The sequence below is a fragment of the Choristoneura fumiferana genome, chromosome 21 (assembly GCF_025370935.1).
Source record: "Choristoneura fumiferana chromosome 21, NRCan_CFum_1, whole genome shotgun sequence".
Taxonomy (NCBI): domain Eukaryota; kingdom Metazoa; phylum Arthropoda; class Insecta; order Lepidoptera; family Tortricidae; genus Choristoneura; species Choristoneura fumiferana.
In genome coordinates, this window is record NC_133492.1 from 5,192,737 (window position 1) to 5,213,623 (window position 20,887).

Below are 20,887 nucleotides of genomic sequence, written 5' to 3' on the forward strand. Positions count from 1 at the left end.
GCTTATTCTTCTTATATAATATTCTCGTGTCACGGTGTTTCTAACCAAACTCCTCCAAAACGGCGTGACTGACTTTTTTTTGTGTATATTCGGTAGTCTGAGAATAGGACGTAAACTATTCGTATTTTCAAAACCTTCAAAACTTTAACTTTCAAAACCGTCTATTAATAGGAACACAATTTATTACCAACCATTTTGTGTTCACGTCATAGAATCTTAATTAAATATTAAAGAAGCCTAGAATACTTCTGAATGTCAGGGACACGCACTCCGTCAATTATTCAGTCTTGAAATACTAGGTAACGGTCAGTATGAAGTTTAAACCATAAGTTTAAACTTGCGGTAAAGTTCATTCCTCCATTAACATAGTTTTAAAAGGTGCGACAATATCGTACTAGGTACGTTCCTTAATTCCATTACGGGGCCGCGTGGCAGTAATTTTTTATATGATCATACATCGACGGCAATGTACCGCAAATCGATTACTTATTTACGCTAGTAATATTAAGTTTATGGTCGCAACGTCTTAACCCCTCGTATGCGGAAACTAAAAAAAGTACTGTATTCTAGTCTCATCTGTTTTAATAAGCACAAATTCTGCTGGTTTTAATAAAAATACAAAAATATAGCCTTAAATTTGACGCGGATCCGCGTCTAAGCATACCAGAGATTAATGACACTTGGTGCTTACGGCCACTGCACATATTAAAATATGTAGGGTATAATTTAAATACATACAGTCGAACATAGAACCTCTTTTTCAGTGCTTCTCGCACAAATTATCGATTTAGTATAATTTTGAAAAGCCTCATAGGCCTCGCCACAATCAAAACTAAAATTGAAATAAATAAGGAGCTAATTTTTTACTAAATTTACATTGGCAGATTCGTTCTGAAACGCCACTATTACGACTACGCTGCACTAACTTGCTTGTGTGCTTAGTGTTCGGCATTTTGTTGGTGAAAACATTATTTTTAGGGTTCCGGAGCCAAAATGGCAAAAACGGAACCCTTATAGTTTCGCCATGTCTGTCTGTCTATCTGTCTGCCCGTCCGCGGCTTTGCTCAGGGACTATCAATCAATGCTAGAAAGCTGTAATTTTGCACGGATATATAAGTAAACTATGCCGACAAAATGGTACAATTAAAAATCCAAAAAAATTTTTTTTTTAGGGTTCCTCCCATAGACGTAAAGTGGGGTGATTTTTTTTTCTCATCCAACCCTATAGTGTGGGATATCGTTGGATAGGTCTTTTAAAACCATTAGGGGGTTGCTTTTTCGATTCAGTGATTTGTTTGCGAAATATTCAACTTTAAAGTGCAAATTTTCATAAAAATCGAGCGTCCCCCCCCTCTAAAATCTAAACCGGTGAGTGGAAAAATTAGAAAAAAATCAGGATGGTAGTAAGTATATCAAACTTTCAAGGAAAACTATAACGGCTAAGTTTGCTTGAGAATTACTAGTAGTTTATGAGTAAATAGCAGCCTAAGGTATAAAATATACCTAAACTTGGAAGATTCCGTATAAAATACGAAATCCTTAGAAAAATATTACTTAATTTTTTCGTAATGGCTACGGAACCCTATTTTGGGCGTGTCCGACACGCTCTTGGCCGGTTCTTAAACTTTATTTTTCTTTAACAGTAAAAAGTGTAATGTAATATATAACAGTATATTTGGCAACCCTGCGTGAGTGTGTGCCTGTAGTATTTTACACCTCACACGCCCTTAAAAATGTCAGTTTCGTGGCTGTAGCGTTTTTAGAACGGTGTCCTACAGTATAATCAAGAATTGAAATGGTCCGCTGTAGCAGTGGTGTTAATAATAAATGGGGTCAATTCGGAATTGTTTAAGTGCCGTGCCTAGGATGCTTTGTCTTGGTTTGTTAGGCTGGTTACGTAGTGGTTAGAAACGCGGGTCGTTTAACGAACTGAATTAGTGTTAATAAACTAGACTATTTTAAGTTCAAATTAAGTTTTAACTATACGCTATACCATGTTTTAGTTTATAGATTGCTTGAAAATATTAATAAAGGCTGGTATCAAATGCTTTCTATTTTTGCTGCTCTGCTCTAGTTGAATTGCTGGCATTTCTAATTGTTCAATACCTACGATATACAATGACTCTTTATTCAACACCACAATATAGTAAGTGAGTGTCTACACAAAGCAGAGGTATATAAAAAAAAACAAGTTAAGCAGTACACGACCTAGTCGCTTCAGGGCGATCTTTTCCAGGCTAGCTTTACAATAGGAAAGAAGTAAAGAATAGATTTTACCAGGTGATGTAGTAATTAATAATTAGTTTTTTAAAATATGTGGCTCAGTCCATCAGAGGATAATTTTGCCACTGTCTATTGTATTTTACCGTTATTCGTTATTTTAGAATTCCAAATAATGAGATTTAGGCACCTAATCTAATGTAACTCATGACAATGCGAAACAAAACGTCGGTAATCTCTTTCTTTTGTAACAGTTAATGTACGTATATTCATGTGCTGTGCGAGGAAAGGTAAATGAAAACACATTCCTCGCACATCTCTGGTGGAAACGCAGCCTTAGAGTATAAAAAATTAAAGGTTCCGCGGGGAAATCGACTGCTGTAAATTTAATACGCAGCGTAACTTTGTTTGTTCTTCGTTCTTTTGTGTTTTATGACTTTTAAAACACTTATATTTAATGCAGGCACTTACTTATATAATAGCAATTAGTCCATTTAGTAGAGTTGGTTGCTTTCGTTGTATACATAATACTTACCTATGTGTTAGTAGCAATAATCAGAGTACAGTCAAGTTCTTAAACTTCTAGTCAAAAACACGATCAAAAATATCTAAACACGCTTCTACGTCTTTAACAATAGAGTCGTGTTCACATTTTTTTATACTGGGTGTGGCCTGTAACACCATCATTAGGAAAATTATAACGTAGGTATTAGTTACTTATTACAAGAACAGTACTCGGTAATGTTGATAAATATTCTATTTCATGGTATCTCGTACAACAGAATGTCGTTACACTGTTAACATACTGTTTACTTACAATGTTTATTAGATACATTTAATCGATTTGTATAATAAAATAGCGCAAGTGTTTATTTTTTTTGCGAAGTTTAGAAGATCTTTGAATGCAGTTTTGTTTCATTTTAAAAATAAAGGAATGTTTCCTTTCAGTACAATTTGCTAACTAAAGGATTTAAGGTAGTTGCCCTCTAGGGAACATTGATTCTTTCCACCCTGTATATGACTAATTTGAACTTTGAACAAGCTGCGACACCAGTGAAGAGTTACATGTTATCGTAGAGACAATTTTACGCACCCGAATGAATGAGATGATGCATTGGAAAAAAATGGTAATAATTTCGAATAATTAAATTGAATTAAAGGGTACGATGCATTCTATTCATAGTAACATTTACTGCTTATTATATCTACACAATCGATATCTGAATAGAAATAATGTAGGTAAGTTTTATTTTTCAATACGACCGGCGGCCTTATTGCCTAACGTTTCTGACGGTCGCGATCGCAATCAAATGACAGTTTTGTAATTGTATTTTGAAAGAAATGGGTACACTTTTTTTTAAAACGCGCATTTAAGTATGTATCTGATCTTTGCTTACTTGGGACTTGGTCAATTGGTGTCGAGTGTCCTGTGATATATTGTTATTATTAATCATAACTATCTCAATTCCGACCTATTCCCACATTGATTCAGATTAGAGTCAGCCCACGACCTGTCCAACCAAGCGATATAGGTCGACAATGTCCGGGTACACCATAACCCTCCCAGGATCACGGCCCTTATCAAAACCCTTGTACTTGGCGTCTGCTCTCTGAGATATCGTGTTTGAGTTTAATGAGACTCGGGGTCGACGGCCTCCCCAATTAAAAACAATCTTTTGTTAATTGAGAACTGCTCTGAATTGAGCGGGCTCGTGGTCTAAGAGACAGTTGAAATTTTAAACATTTAAATCTCCTATTCAGTCCTAATTATTTGAGTAATTTACAACTCCACCTTACGAATTTTCATAGAAAATTAGAAATGTAAGTAGTAACCTAGTTTATAAACCTCGTTGAGTTTCTTACCGGATTCCTCTCAACACAGATTTTTCTGAACTGTTTGTAGATTTTTTTGACATTCATAAGTGCTCGTGAGAGCCCAAATTAAATAAAGACATTTTGACTTTTACTTTGGGTATACCCCGTTGAACTGGCTTTTTTTTAAATGTACGAGTATTAGTTTTCAGTAATCGATTTTCATTTGTCATTTAAAGTCTCAATGGCGTCATTAATTTTAAATATATTTAGGTATATATTTTGAATCACTTGGCTGAGTTATAAACATTAAAATACAAAAAATTCTAGACCACTAGAGCAATTATCGATATGGCATAGTGAATGTGTATTTTTTTTATTTTTTTATTATTTTTCGATGGCTTTAATAAAATAATAAATAAATAAACACACTTGACACCAATTGACCTAGTCCCAAACTAGGCAACGGATAAACATACTTAGATATATAGATTAATACATACTTAAATATATACATACATACCGTAAGGTCGGGGTAAAAGTCAAAAGTCAAAGTCAAAATATCTTTATTCAATTTAGGCTATAACAAGCACTTATGAATGTCAAAAAAAATCTACCACCGGTTCGGAAAAACCTCTGTTGAGAAGAATCCGGCAAGAAACTCAACGAGGTATATTTTTTTTAAACAGATTTACAATATTATTAAATGATATGTATACATCACAAGTATTTAACACAACTTTATTTTAACACAATAAACCACATAATAACGTAAAATCAAAATACAAAAACGTGATCGATCAATTAACACCAACCACGTGGCAAAGAGATATATTCTCAAAGCAATAATAAAACCAGGACCGAGTTAATCTCAAGGGCCAAAGTTACCTTTCAGGGCCAAAGTACCCCGACCTTACGGTACATATTGTAGTTTTTTTTTTTGCTTTTTTTCTTTATTTAGATTTTATCCCGATTCTGTAGGAATATCAGGATAAAAAGTAGCTTATGTGCATGTGTATATACCAAATTTTGGAAGTTTATCCCGATCTTGTAGAAATATCGGGATGACAAGTAGGCCGACACCAAACAACAAAATCCATTCGTCTTAGCGTGAAAGAGTTAACTTTAAACAATAAACACAGACTAACACACGCACAAGTTACTGACAAACTTTCGCAAGTATTAGCAGGACGTGTTGCAGAATTGAACAGTCCGTATTCTGTATTGGTTAGCCCTATGACCTGACCTGGCGTGACATGATAATTCTGCAAGGCACAGGAAGGTGTGTAATGTAGCTATTATTCGCTCCCCTCGGCAGTTTGCCCAGGAAATGGCTCCCCGGGGCAGCCATTAACCCCTTAAAACCACTATCTGCCGAATGACCAGTTTTAACGACGCGGCGTGCGGAATGATTGAGCTGAAAAAATGAAACTTCGGAATTTACGGGATATTATTATGACGTTTTAACAGATAGTGGTGCAGCATAGGGGAAAGTGTTGTACCTATACATGATTTTACCTGTGAACACCATTGTTATCTTAGAAAAATAAAACCAGAACGTAAGGAATGTGTTCTTTGACAAGTCTTGAATTTGTCATATCCTATATGGCTTTGGGACGTGGACCTTGGCAACATCTTGGAGAGGCTCAGAGTAACGCAACGAACTGGCGCTATGCTCGGAAATTCTTTTTGCGATATAATCCGGAATACGAAAATGCGCCTAAGAACTAAAGTCATCGACATAGCTCGAAGATTATACAAGTTGAAATAGCAATGGGCGGGCCACATCGCTCGAAGAGCAGTTTTCCGTTGGGGAGAAAGGTCCTCCAGTGGCAACCACGAATAGGAAGACGAAATTGGCCTCCCATTAGGTGGACTGACGTCATCGCGAGCTTTTTTTTATGGAATAGGGGGCAAACGAGCAAACGGATCGCCTGATGGTAGCGATTACCGTCGCCCATGGAAACCTGCAACACCAGAAGAGTCACAAGTGCGGGCAACCGGTGTATGCCAGTGGCGATTTGTTCATTGTGGCGTTCTCTAAGGGGGAGGTCTTTGTTTGGTCTACTAACTAACCGCTGATACAAATGACTGTCGATGCCATAATCCGAGTAAATCAATAATCTACTATAACTATTATGAGGACACTGGATTAGATAAGATTATCTCAGTCGAGTATATTTTTTCGTTGTTCCCTGATTATTACTAATAAATGCAGATGTACATTTTATAAAGTACATTCATAGTCGAACCGTTCAATTCCTGATTCAACGTATTCTACGTTGAATCAAAATCATGTCCTCACTGTGCCATTGACAATAGTTTTTCTTGACAGGCAATGGTACACGTAACATTACCATGAGACACTTGCTTGTTGCCACAGTCGAATAACATTTGCTGTGAAAAGGTTCCACAGCGGCTCACGATTCAACTTGTTTTTTTTACAAGCTTTTATTTAGTTTCATCTGTCCCGTTGTCTGTCTGTCTGTCTGTAATCAAATCTTGCAAGTTAAATTCGACCAACCTCCAGTACTCAGATTGACTTGAAATTTAGAATACTTATGTTAATCGTGTGACAATGACAATACAATAATCTAGTAGTGACATTCTGGTAGTCCAGCCAGGATCGTCTCCGCATTACGGAACTCTTCAACGGTTAACAGTATCCACTTGAAATTTGGTATGCAAATGTAGTTTGGATGACAATACAAGTACAGTCAACAAAAAGTACAGTCAGCAAAAAAGCTAGTATTAAAATGGTTTTTTTTATGGTTAGGTTATTTCTTTCTATTTCGTCGGCGCCCAGGTAGTATGTTTGAATTGCGCTAGCGTCTGGTGTTATGTTAGGTTAGGCTTGTGAGACAATTTTTTTTTTAATCAAATAGATGTCAAACGAGCATGCGGGTCACCTCCACCCATGGACACCTATAGCATAATCAGGACTGCGGGTGAGTTGCCGGCCTAAAGGGGAGAGGAATAGAGGAGGGGGGAAGGGAGGAGGGAAGTAATATGGTGATTTATATGAAATACATGCGAGCAAAGTCGCTAAAGCGTTAGTCAGTAAAGTTATTCAAATAAAACGCAGCCGTGACGCATGTTGATAAAATGGTGTTCGTTGTTACGATTCAATGAAATGTGTTTAATAACTCTCTTTGTTATACTTGGTAAGATTATGACATAATACACATACGTATATGCTCCGAAGACACGTACTGTTTCATACTCGTACTAGACACCAATTATAAACATACCCCTTATAATTACCATACCGTTACGGTTTTCTTGGTAATTATGCCTTTGTACTACCGAAGGTACACCTAAGTGAGTTGGGCTTTTCTACCACAAGTTTTTAATAACCTACCTGATGATGTTATGTCAAAAGAAACTGTACTGGAATTTAAGAAGGCTTTAGGCGGTTTTTTAATTAAAAAAGCTTATTATTCAGTTCAGTTCAGTTAGAAGCCGTGGTGGCCGAGTGGTTTGACCTATGGCCTCTCAAGCAGAGGATCGTGGGTTCAAACCCCGGCTCGCACCTCTGAGTTTTTCGATATTCATGTGCGGAATTACATTTGAAATTTACCACGAGCTTTACGGTGAAGGAAAATATCGTGAGGAAACCTGCACAAGTCAATAGTGTGTGTGAAGTTCCCAATCCGCACTGGGCCCGCGTGGGAACTACTGCCCAAGCCCTCTTATTCTGAGGAGAGGCCTGTGCCCTGCAGTGGGACGTATATAGGCTGGATGATGGATGATGATGATTATTCAGTTAGCGATTACCTAAATGATAACTGTAATTTAATTCCATAAGCATGTTTAGTTATAAGAAATATTTGTACGCCCTGAGGCAGAACATTAGCTGAACTTATTTTATATAATGTATTTGTCCATCATCCAGCAATGTTATATCATGTGTATACCTATTGTTCACAAATAAATTATGTGATTGATTGATTGATTGAAGCTTTGTTATGCACCAGCTAAGGAGTCATTGGTCATTAGCAGTACAAACTCTAGTCTAGGATATTTCTCTTGACCTTACTTTACTTGGTGGCTTTATTTCCAACTATTTCTAACTAGATTTATCGATCGGTCATTCCACCCTCGGTAACCCAAACTGACCTCACGTTCATCAAGATCCAAGATTACCAGGGACCTTGGTCGAAACATTGACATTGTGGCTAAAAAAACTTGACATTGTACCACCCATTTTGGCAGCCCTCCAGACTTGAAGGCGTGTTTAGCACGCGATATGGTAATATCCTGCTATCAGGGACCCGGCATATCGTGCGAGGAAATTTGCTTCGGTGACTCATCAACTTTCTTGCGGCATGTTAAAAGCTGATGTTAGTTAGCTTCTGCGCTAGTGTAAGTGCTATGCGCATTTTTGATGGCTGATGTAGTGTTATTATGTTCGTATTAGGTTACGTTAAGTCGTTAATTTGTTTGAAATCTGTTGCCCGCGACTCCATTATGCGCAGAGTTCGGGAATTTTCGGAGATAAAAACTATCCCATGTTGCTTAGGTCATCAAACGGTCTTTATACTAAATTTAATCCAAATCTTTTCAGTGGTTTAAGCGTGAAGAGTTAACAGATAGATAATTGTACGATAACTTATTAAGGTTATCGTACAAATTAGTCATGTAAATATTTAAAACAACTTTTAAGGGGCTTTATATATCAGACGAAACTTTATAATATTAATAAATTAAACGGTAACTTGATAATTGTTCAAGATGTAACTAAACTACCTACTTACCTAAAACTTGTATACCAATACTGAACATTGTGAGATACTTCTAGTTCAACCATTCTCAAAGTGTGCTCCGTAGCGCCCTGGGGCTCCCCAAAAGTATTCAAAGCTCCGCAAAAGTATTCAAAATAATTAAAATTAATAACTTATGATGTACTGGAGGATACAATCTCACATTCAGTTAATTGTTTTTCACTATTTTAGAGCTCCGGCAAACATTATTAGACTTGAAATAGTGTTCCATCACCAAAAAAGTTTGACAATCGCTAGTCTACTTTTTGTTCAAGAATATATTGTACATATTATGTTCTCTATGTTCTACCTGTCGCCTACATCATGCATGGCGTTTAAATATAGCTATTTAAATTATTTAAACGTTTAAGGTAGTACCTTACCTTGTGCAAGGTCCGCCCGGATTGCTACCACCATCTTACTCGCTAATCCTGCCGTGAAGCAGCAGTGCTTGCACTGTTGTGTTTCGGCGTGGAGAATAAGACAGCCGGTGGAATTACTGGTACTTGAGGTATCCCATCTTAGGCCTCTAGGTTGGCAACGCATCTGCAATACCCCTGGTGTTGCTGATGTTTATGGGTGGTGGTGATCTCTTACCATCAGGAGACCCTCTTGCTCGTTTGCCAATTGCCATCCAGTCGAATAAAAAAAAAGGTAGCTTAGTTACGTAGCCTTTTAAATTATTGCTGTAAATTATTGCGATCAAATTGACTACAAGTAAAGTTGACAAATAATTAGACGAAAATTTGCACTTGCGTCTGAAACAGAAGCATGAATAGCATTTAAATGTACATATATATCTTTTTGATTTTCGTGTCTCGTTAAGTATTCGTTATAGAAACAAATAGAAAAGCACAAAAACATTTTTTCTATATGATAATTGTATTGACAACGGACGTATTCAATCTCTGTAAGGTTACCGATCAAATCAGACCAGAGTATCAACTTCAACTTCTACACCTAATAAAAGTTCATATGACTCAAGCCAAATGTCAACGACCTACCCAAACTCAATACCTACACGTGGAATCACTCGCTCAGCATTTGTGACAGCCAAGAGGTTCTGATATTCGAGCAAATATTCTTTATCATGATTGTGCATTTACCTTTGATCGATGTTCTAGCGAAAAAGCCGAGGTCCTTGAACTTAGGTTAATAGAAGGATTCAATTTGGTTGATAAGAAATGTTTACGCAAGGCATTATGTTTTAATTTTTTGATGGTTTCTTACATAGACAGACATTAAAAGTTAAGATTTTCGGACTTTCTTATTGGTGGTGCTACAGTCGAGTTCATAAACTTGTGAGCAAAATTTTGATCAAAAATATCTGGACACGACTCCATTGTTAACGGCGTAGAAGCGTGTTCAGAGACCTTCATACAAAATTTCAAGTTTCTAAGACAACTGGAATTACCTTATATAGGTTTCGGTATCCTGGAAAATTATTTGGAAACAACTTTTTTAATGAATATGTTTTGATTGCGTTGACTTAGAAGTTTGATTTTTTATTACTCCAAGGGCTAGCAGACCTACGTATGTGATATAAATTTCAGTTTGATATCTCCGCTCGTTTTTGAGAATAATGAATGGTCTTAACAAACAAACAGACATGCCCAACTCCCCTTCCCTCTTCCCCGCCCTCCCCTCTTCAGCCCCCCTTTTGGGCCGGCAACGCACCCGCAGTCCTAATAATGCTGTAGGTGTCCATGGGCGGCGGTGATCACTTACCATCAGGTGACCCGCATGCTCGTTTGCCAGCTATTTGACATAAAAAAGACAGTGATTCTCTAAAGGTTCCGTTTTTGCCACCTGAGAACACTAGTTTAAAAAGTGGCTGCTTGTTTCTGAATAAATAAATAATAAATAAATAAAAACATACTCTAGAAATTGACTTCGAAATATGTTTGATCACAGATTCGGCCGAAACTAAAACAGAAACCGAAATTCGGTTCCGCTTTCGGTTGCACTAATTTCGGTCGATCACTACGGAGCTATAGCTTCTTTGTTTTATAGGATCACTTGAACAAGGGAGATGTTATTTTAATCAAGTCAGAACGGTTCTTTTTAAATAAGGCTCACGGGGAGCACGCAACGTAGAAGAATCTATCACCCAACCAGCCCTAGATAGAGTCCTATCAGATATTTCTGCACGCTTTGTTGTGCCAGATATTGGTGCTAGTGACTGTACACGTTTTAAAATGAATCAGTTCAAATCCACGTCTCGCCCCGCTCTCTCCTTGTAACGTGACAATGTAATATGATGGGTCCATCCTATTCCAAAACCAGGCACGGCGGAAGTGTAACTAACTACAAGTTATTTAACCATTCGGCTCGACCTAAAAATCTTTGCCCAACCCACTTGAAGAATTCCGAGAGTCGGCCTTACACAGGTTTTCATTAGCTAAAACTAGGGCGGAGAAAAGTACAATATCGATAACAAAAGATGAGATTTGCACGGCGATATTGTCGATACTTTTCAAATTATTCAAAATCAGTTGTTAGACCTCTCTCGAACTAATTTACAACGTATTACGAAAAAAAGGAATTAAAATATATTTACAAGGAAATCATACTTTATGTGATAATAGGACACAAACAAACCAAACAACGACAAAAGGGTCAAACTTTAAACCTAAAATTGCTAAAAGTGGCTCCGAAGCGGTAACGTTTCGTGTGCTCTGCCTACCCCATTTGGGAATACAGGCGTGATGTTTGTGTGTGTGGAAGTAAATAATTACGATGACATATTGATTTGAGACGAGAATGCTTCACTACGGGCCTTATAAATAGACTCAGAGTTGCTTAGCGAGCTATGCTGGGGTCTATAGGTACTTGGGGTTTCTCTACGGAAATGAGAAAATGCGTAGAAGAACAAGGGTCACCAAATATCCAAGCGAATGAGCTTGTTGAATTACACGTTTTTTCAGAAATAAGACCAAGCTAGATCGATTGTTCATCCCCAATAACCCCTACATACCAAATTTTATCGAAATCGTTATAAATAAATATATAAGAATTGCTTGCCTCTTGTTCTGAGAGGAGGCCTGTGCCCAGCAGTGAGACGTATATAGGCTGGGGTAGTATGGTATACAAGAATTACTCGTTTAAACATATCAAGATAAACAATTATTTCGCGTTTTTATTTATTTCAACAAATCCTATAAGTATTTAATCTTTTAATATCGATAATTACATGTCAGTTTTATCGATATGTCGCACGCAGGCCTAGCTAAAACGAATTTCATATCTTCCGGGACATTAACGTTGAAATTTGTGCCGTTTTCATTACATGCCACAATGTTATCTGACCCGTGCCCGTGGGTTATTACGGCGCGAGGAGAATTAACTTTTGCTTGAAAAATGAAGTTAATCTAGATTTATATCAGTAAAACATTTTTTGCAATTACCTACCAGGCAGTTTTTTTTTATTATACTAGGCACTATTTGTTTAAAACGTATTTAATTGCATTAAAAGAAAGAACTGCAATTTACAAAAGCTACTAAATTAAACCAGAAAGTGTAGGCATTTTTTTATACGCACATAACTCATTCACTGCCACCGACGCATATATGCGTTTTTGGAACTTCTCCCCAGTGCCGCTGTCAAAATTATTCATACATTTTGAACGCACATGTGCGTCGGTGGCACCTGTGGTCAGTCAAATCAAGTCAGGTGGCAGTGAATGCGTTAAACATTAAGTTAATGCGAAAATGTGTGTTTGTGTGTATGTTGGAACGGAGCGACGGATCGACGTGATTTTTGGCATAGAGATAGTTTATGGGCCCGAGAGTGACATATTTTTATCCCGGAAAAATGCACAGTTCCCGAGGGAACAGCGCGCGATAACCGAATACCTACCACGCGACCGGAGCCGCGGGCAAAAGCTAGTACTACATTTATGTTTAAGTAGGTACAAAATTATTCAAAGTAACAACATACTACGTAAACTCCATGTCTCAAAAATTTTCATCACGTTGCGTCTGAATACATTTTCAAAGCAAATTTTTTGATGATGTTAAAATTAATATCGCCAATTAAAGGTTCAGCGACACCGAGAAAGTACCGAAATTAGAATACGACGGGGAAATTTACGATCAACGACTAATCCAGAAAAAAGCTGATGAAATAATAATAGGAGAATTTATTTCAATTCTCAAATAATGCCATTTATTTTAGTTGTCGTTGGACAATGATTCATAGTAGGTATTTAGTATAATTATTGGCCGGGAAACTTTAAATAATGACAAATCAAAAAAAAACTAACTGAGCCACGGATCAATGTATGTATTACTAGTTTATTACGATAGTAACCATTAAATTACTTATATTGGCATTAAACTTATATTGGCATTAAACTAATATTTTAACACACGCACGTAAATTTATCACGTTTACATTTCTCTGTAAGGTTTTCCTTTCCTTCCTTGACATTTGTTATCGTTGAATTCAACACCCATAAAATAAACGTAACCAAAATACAAACTAAATCATTGTAGCTCATTGTAATTGGCCAACCAATAAACTGTAATATCTATGATGTCATGTTGAATATCCAATCTCTACTCGACTAACCGTTAACTGTGCCCCAGTTCAACACGCTAAACATTCAATTGAGACTGCAATTGCCTATGGTCATGAAATTGATACGAATTAAGCAGACATCAAACAATAGAGACACGCGTCCATTTCGGACATTAATATGTACGGCCTTGTTCACAATTTGTGGTCCGAAATGGGACGAATGTGGATTTGTAATTGACGAAATTTCTGGCTGGAAATAATTTCTGGCGACGGAACGGGATTAAAAAATAATTGCGATGATTTTTTTTCCGTTTGGACGGTACTCAGCAGTCACGCACGAATGGATAAATGGTGTTGTATAAAGGAATAATGGCAATTTATGGTTGTATTATGTTCAATAGATTCATTCGATGTTCGATGTTTGGAGGGAAAATTGAGCCGAGCGACCGTTATTTATGTAGTTTTTTTTTGTCACGTACCAGCAGGGTGGTACTTTTGTGTTATGAATGTCATGCTGATATCCCATAGATCTACCAAAGAAATAACAAAAAAATCATTACGAAAAGGCTACATCTTGGTACTTACGGCCGGCCAATTCAATTCTAATGTTATCTGAAAACATATGCCTACGTGACTTCTCGCGTACTTTATAAAGAACAAATTAACACAAGAATAAAGGCCGAAAGCACAAATTGAAAGCTGATAATAACCCACGTCATAGTAAAATCTAGGTCATAAGTACTTCATCTTAAAAAAAACAAAAGGAACTCAGGAGGTATTTCTAACAAAATTAAAGTATCATATACACGAGCAAGTTACGTGCCGCGCGCTATAAAGCCATCAATACACGTTATGGTGTCGTCGATTATCTGACACCGAGCGCCGGAGAAATGAAATCGCAATGTGGAGGTAATGAAACGGAACGCGAGATGCTCCACTAACAACTCGGAATTGCATTTATCTGTATCACTGTATCGCAAAATTTCCATGTAATCCTGCTTTTTGTAAAAAAAATTGAAAAAAAGTGCTATATGAGTCTGTGGCATCCTAGCTCCCAAAGGGATGGACCGATTTTGATGCGGTTTTTTTATCGAAAGCTAGTTTAATCGATAGGTTTCTTAGCTAAGTTTCAATAAAATTAGCCGTTTTTGAGAATTTAGCTTTGAAATGACAAAGTTACAACTTTTCTAAGTTCTCTATATTTCAAAGGGATGAGAATGTACGGTCAAAGAAACTGGCCCGCTTACCAGGGTGGAACCTTTTCACAATCAATTTTAAGATTAGTTCTTTGGGAGATCGGGATGTCAACTCGACAATTGCAGCGAAAAGGGTCCGCGGATCAGATTCCTAAAATCTTAACACCTGGATAAGTATAGAGATATGGAATTGCACACTACACGGGTATTTTTCATGCAACTTACTAAAATGAATAATCACTATGTAATTTTTAGGAGTTCTAATGGAAGTTCAGTAAAATCCCGGAACGGGACTTAAGTGAGCAAAGCCATGGGTAAAGGCTAGTATTTGCATCACTGCGGTATTTAAAACATTACTGGCAGTTAAAGAGTTCATAATTACAGGCTATAGGTAAAAAGAACATCCACTGCACATTGCAATAACGTTAACCAAATGACGACCAAATGTCATCGTAATAACCTAAGGTCGTTGTTATTAATTTTATTATGAAATTGCTTAATTTTAAGAACAAATGTAGTTATTATTTGTATATTGTTGTGCCCTAACAGGGTAAATGTTGATCCTACATACTTTTTAAGATCTTAATCACGACATTTAACGCAATAAAGAGTTTGAGTTTGTATATAGATTCGATTTGTAGCATTCGAACATGGCGGATGTAGACAATATCCAATTTTGCTATTTCTATTTCTTTGGCTAGTTGAAGTATAATTTTGATAGTGTTTTATGCGGCGATTAACCTTAACAGTGAACAGTGATCACAAAATTCTATATTGCTCTCGTGTCTGACATTTTTTAATGCGCAAGTGGTCAATAATTTTACTATCAACTTACAAAAACTACAATCACCGTACAACGTCCCTCTCAAAGAGAGTACTTTGTCACTGGCGAAATTTTCCTATTAATTAGGACAGAAAAGCCATATTTTAAAAGAGAAGAAGAAGAAGGAGTTTGAATAATGTTGTAATGTGTAATGCTATGTCAGCGATCGTTTCACTATTGCGGGGACACACAAAATTGTGCATACTCGTTTGTAGGTACTATTTTCATGTGTGTGCAATTTTTTGGTTTATTTTTATGTGATTGTGTAAATTTTGTTGTATTTGTGTGTCTTCTGTAATAGTGAATAAATGTCTGCTTTCTTTTTTAATGACAATGCAAAATAATAGTAATAATGTGTAATGTCATTACACATAAACATAACACACATTATTAATACATATTATTATTATTATACATTGCATTGTTCGCTTCAAGATTTGTCTACTAGGTCTAAACATTTTAATTGAAATAGTCTTAAAAAACGATAAATGCTTTATTTGTTTGCGAGTGACGTTCCATTTATTCTCCAGTCACCTGCAGGCCCGGGAGACGTCCTGTGACTTGGATTATTTACGCCAAAGCATTTATTTTATTTTCAAATAAGTAGTTGTATTCTACTAGCGTCTCGCGCCGTTACTGGCAAATTTTCCACGTTGATTTTATACCACCTACGGAATTGTCTCGAAATTATAATTATTAATAAGTAAATAAAGCGTATTAAAATTAAGTAGTTATTATTATTTCAAAACGTGGTTGACTTGTGTTGACTGAATTTCCCTGTAAATGATTTAAAAAAAAGGCCCTTTCCTAGGGAACCTATCTGCTATGCTATCAGTATCAGGCCTGCGAAAGAAATTCAGTACCCTTAGTGTAAGTTTTCGGTTACAAAATACGTCTCGATCGCGTTCGCGTTAAAATCTCAATTTATATAGAAACACGAACAGCGCCTCTAGCGGATTGAGACGTATTTTGTAACCGAAAACTTACACTAAGGGCACTGGTCTTGCGTATATGGTACTTCACGAATAAAAGTGTGGTCATCCGCTAATCAAGTAGGTATAGTTTGTGTTTCTGGCAGTAAGCATCGAAAAAGAAAAAACTGTGTTTACATCTCACTACAAATCAGAAAAAAATGAACGGAAAAACGGGAAAAAATAACAGAAAACCGGAATGAACAAAAAATGCTTATCTCCATCTTTTTATAGGTCATTTAATGTCACTTGTTTCCAATGAACCTATAAATAATCACTTTGTTCACCTTATGATAGCTATAACAAATATGTGTTTTAGGGTTCCGTACCTCGAAAGGAAAAAACGGAACTCTTATAGGAAGACTTTGTTGTCCGTCCGTCTGTCAAGACCCTTTTTCTCAGGAACGTTCAGTGTCGTGGAGGTATCAAGCTGAAATTTATATCAAATACTCAGGTCTACTGCCCCTTGGAGCTGTGGAAAAATCAAACTTCTAAGCCAACGCAATCAAAAGATACAGCCGTTTATGCCGCCCGCAAATTTTCGAAACTCGCAAGGGAATCAAAACCTACAGGGTACTTCCCGTGAACTCAAAATCTTGAAATTTGGTACGTACGAAGCAACGTCTCATAGCACAGATAAAGGAAAAATTGCGAAAACCGTAAATTTTTAGTTACATCGTATAATAAAAAAATATACGGAACCCTCGGTGCGCGAGTCCCACTTGCCCTTGGCCGGTTTTTTTTGTATTGGTGTGTGTGCGCCTGATAGTATGGTAAACGGTTGTGTTGCTCTGAGTATGAACTCTGGTTGAGATCGAAACGCGTCAGCGGTGGTGGTGATAGTTGGGTTTGTGTGATTTATGTGTGTTCTTACAGTGTGCAAGTGGAGGAGCTGAACACACATTTGTTACACAGAACAATTACTTTGCTCACCTCTAATGATGAGCAAAGTAATTGTCTTAATTTATTGACATGGACTTCCACAAAGTAACACCTGATTCAATAAATAACTAGTTTCCCTACTTCAACGTGGTCTCTTGTTCCAGCGATGGACAGCGGCGCGTGGTGCGCGCGCGACATCTCGATGCGCGCGCAGAAGAAGTTCCTGTCGCGCGTCGGCGGCTCCGCGTCGGCGCGTGCGCTGGTGCTGGACGATCACGCCGCCAAACTGCTCGACCAGGTCAGTTCCTTAATCATTCAATTGGTAGTGCTCGCCACAGTGGACATGATCAAGACTATCTTTTTGTATTTTTTTTTAATTTTGAACATGAAACTACCGCGAGACTCACTCATATTAAATTATAGTACCTGGGCGACCGAGCAAACTGGATAATAAACGTTTTCCCAGAGATAAAACTAAGCTAGTTCGATTTGACATCCCCGAAAACCCCCACATACAAAATTTCATCGAGTTTCCGAGATTCTGATTATATATATACCTATACAAGAATTGCTCGTTTGAAGGTATAGATTGTACCGGATAACTCACGTCTTAAACCGAGTTTAGCTCGACCGTTTCGGGCCAACGCGTAGCCCTTCTTAGGAGCAACGCGACTCGGCGGCTGCTGCAACACGCGCACTCGATTAGTCGAAACTCGATTTAAGACGTGAGTTATCCAGCACAATAGGTAACATTTAATTTTGTGAATGTCGAATTTTTCGGACTAAGGCAACGACGAGGTTTGAATCATAAACTTTTTAAAAGTTTGTCATGTTTTGTTATTTGTTGTGTTGTAATTTTTACTAGCAACAGAACGCACCCTCAGAATGAAACAGGCTCAATTCGATATATTTTCATATCAATGACAACCTTTGTAGGTACCAAAAAAGTCAAAAGTATAGTCACCAAAGAGTATTAGTACCTATAGAGAAAATAGTCACATTGGCGTTAAATTCTGTGCAACTGATTTGATCTAATCGCATTTTGAAATCAGATTCAGACAATACGATTAAAATAAAATTTGAGGTCATATTTTCGCTCTAACGAAACAAACCAAGCTCGAATCTGTTAAAAAAAAACATGCTTGCTTGGCAAGCTTTCACCAGATGCAAGATCGCGCAACGTTGGTCCCAACCTTATTTCTTACGCAGTACTTTTTTATCCTGTGACTATTTATATCAAGCCAGTTTCTCCAATTCCAGTTCCTCTGCGTCCTGCGGTCGCGCGTGGAGAAGCGCGAAGCGGAGAAGATGGTGAAGCACGTCATCAAAGCGGCGGTGAAGCTCGGCGTGCTGCGGCGGCACTCGCAGCTGTCGCCCGCCGATGACCGCGCGCTCGCCGCCTTCCGTACCAAGTTCCATGTGAGTTCCACAAGAACAAAGAGAAACACTGGTTGCCCGTGGTGCCATTGTTGCGCAAGGACAAGCGAATGAGGCACAATTACAAATACAAATATTGTATAAACACCACAAATCAAGTACAAGTCAACGCACGTAAAAAGAGCTCTGGGTGGCTAGTGGAGTACGTCCCCTCCCGCCTCCACTGCTCCGACGCCAATTTGGTACGTATTTCGCTCACTGCGCAGGTATATCGCCAGGAACTCTTTTTACGTGCGTTGATTTGTACAATAACCTTGTAAAAAGACAAAATGCAAGTCGTCAATAACCGCTTACCGATCTCCGTAGTAATGAAGGATAGTGTGGTATTCCCGATTTTATAATAAGACTGTCCCATCTCTCGTGGGTGGCGTAAAAAGCGACTAAGGTACCACATATGATAGTGGGCAGCAGCGTTCTCTATTGCGCTAGGAAGGCGAGGTGAAACCAGCATAATAACGTCATGAAGGTAATAAGATTCCAAGAGTGAGACTATTTAGAAGACCACTACACCACACTACTCTATGAGTCTTTTATCGCATAGCCGTGTAAAAGATTACATGATTGTTATTGGAGTCTTTTTGTATTTTTTATTGAACTCCAAATTGTTACTTTACGGTATCCGTGAAACCATATCGAAAAACAAACTGAGACATGGATGCACAGAAACCAGAAAAGAGACCAGCGCTGGAATCGAACCAGGTCCTCAGCAATCCGTGCTGCGTGCTATAACCCCTACACCACCGCTGGACGGAATAGACACGAATTTTCCTATGCATACATATCTCAGGTTGCTTATTTCTCTACGCTACTTATGCAGCAGCTTAGCGACATCTATCTAGCTGGTCTCTTTTTCTGTTTTCTGTGCATCCATGCTCAGATTATTTGATAAAAAGAGATTCGAAACTTGGTTTAATAAGAAGAAAGAAGACTTGGCTTCGGAATATATGGGAATCGGCAGCAATAGCCAGCGTTGAAGAGCTATTTCGTTTGCTAGCGACCGTAAACAGTTCGCAGAGCTGACGGCAGATTTCCAGTAATGGAGAGCCATAAGAAAAAAAATATTGTTCATAATAATTGTTTTTTGCAGACTGTGCTGATGGCCGTAGTCTCGTTCTCCGAAGTGGACTTCTCTTATGACCGCGAATTCCTGCAGGACGCGCTACGTGAATCACATCAGTCGTTGAAGTAAGTTTTTTAAACTACAAAACTATTTGATAAAGTCAGGATGCTAAGTATTGTACGTCTGCAAGTGTTACGAAACTGAAAGTGCCGTGTGTTGATTTAATTTAGCCTGTCTTTCACCAAACAATCTTCTTAAATACTGCTAATGTATAACTAAACGCCAGTCAACAAACCAAATATCATTCAAATTTTAGCGTGAAGGCTAACGAACATAAATTCTCGTGTGAATTCCCTAAAAAATTACATCGTGGTCTTCAATGTATACGATTTTAACAGATATTTGATTGAATCTTCCAGGTCCGTGGTTGAACGCCACCTCTCCGACAAGTCAGTCTCTCGCCTCGCCGGCGTCTTCGCATTAGTATCCCGCGCCGACCTGCTCGACTCCCTGTTCGCCGACAAAATCGACGAGGACGTCCTCAAACTGACCCGGATGCTCCGCAAAGAACTCGACCGAGGCCTCCTATAATCCGCCAGGAAACAGCGTGAATACCGTCCTACCTAAGGTCTGTGTCCAGAGTCAATCTCTAGGCGATAGAGGGGCGAAGGCCTCCCCTTCAGCGTGAACCTTCGGTCAGACCGCTGTGGTCGCATGACCTCTTCGGAATGCTTCGACTATGGATCACTTACAATATTGTTATCCCCACAAATGGGGATTTGGTTTTCTATAAGACTTCGGAAATAAGGATTTTTTTTGCACTGTGTAGTTTAGGTAATGAAGGACTAAATGACTGTTGTGTGAGGATTATGTACACTATTTTAGCCAATGAACACGTGTGCATTTGGACGCTACCCAATCACGGGGCGCTAAATTGTGATCAATTGCGTGAGTTAATGATTCTAGTCTTACTTCACACCAATCAGCCATTTAGTTCCTGTACACATCTTGCTTGAGCTTAATCTCACTAGTTTGTACGTTGTTTTTACACTTATTGGGTATTGGTTTTTATACTCACTGCTTGGATGAGGTATATTTAATGTTTGAATGGGGTGAAGATTGAAGAACTCGGGAAAAATAAAAACTGGCTCTAATTTTCATGACTTTACATTAAATAGAATAATTCTAAAGTCCTTCTTCT

At 38.0% G+C, this 20,887-nt stretch overlaps 1 protein-coding gene across 2 annotated transcripts in view; it reads left to right on the forward strand.

The window, feature by feature from the left end:
- Positions 1 to 20,684, forward strand: part of LOC141439595 (tumor necrosis factor alpha-induced protein 8-like protein) — an 88,906-nt gene extending 68,222 nt beyond the window's left edge. For both annotated transcript variants that reach the window (XM_074103886.1, XM_074103887.1), the window contains 4 exons: positions 17,354 to 17,487; positions 18,450 to 18,608; positions 19,714 to 19,811; positions 20,106 to 20,684. In XM_074103886.1, the coding sequence (XP_073959987.1) occupies positions 17,354 to 17,487; positions 18,450 to 18,608; positions 19,714 to 19,811; positions 20,106 to 20,277 (563 nt within the window). In that variant the 3' untranslated portion in view covers positions 20,278 to 20,684. The remainder of the gene's footprint in view (positions 1 to 17,353; positions 17,488 to 18,449; positions 18,609 to 19,713; positions 19,812 to 20,105) is intronic.
- The last annotated feature ends 203 nt before the right edge of the window (positions 20,685 to 20,887 follow it).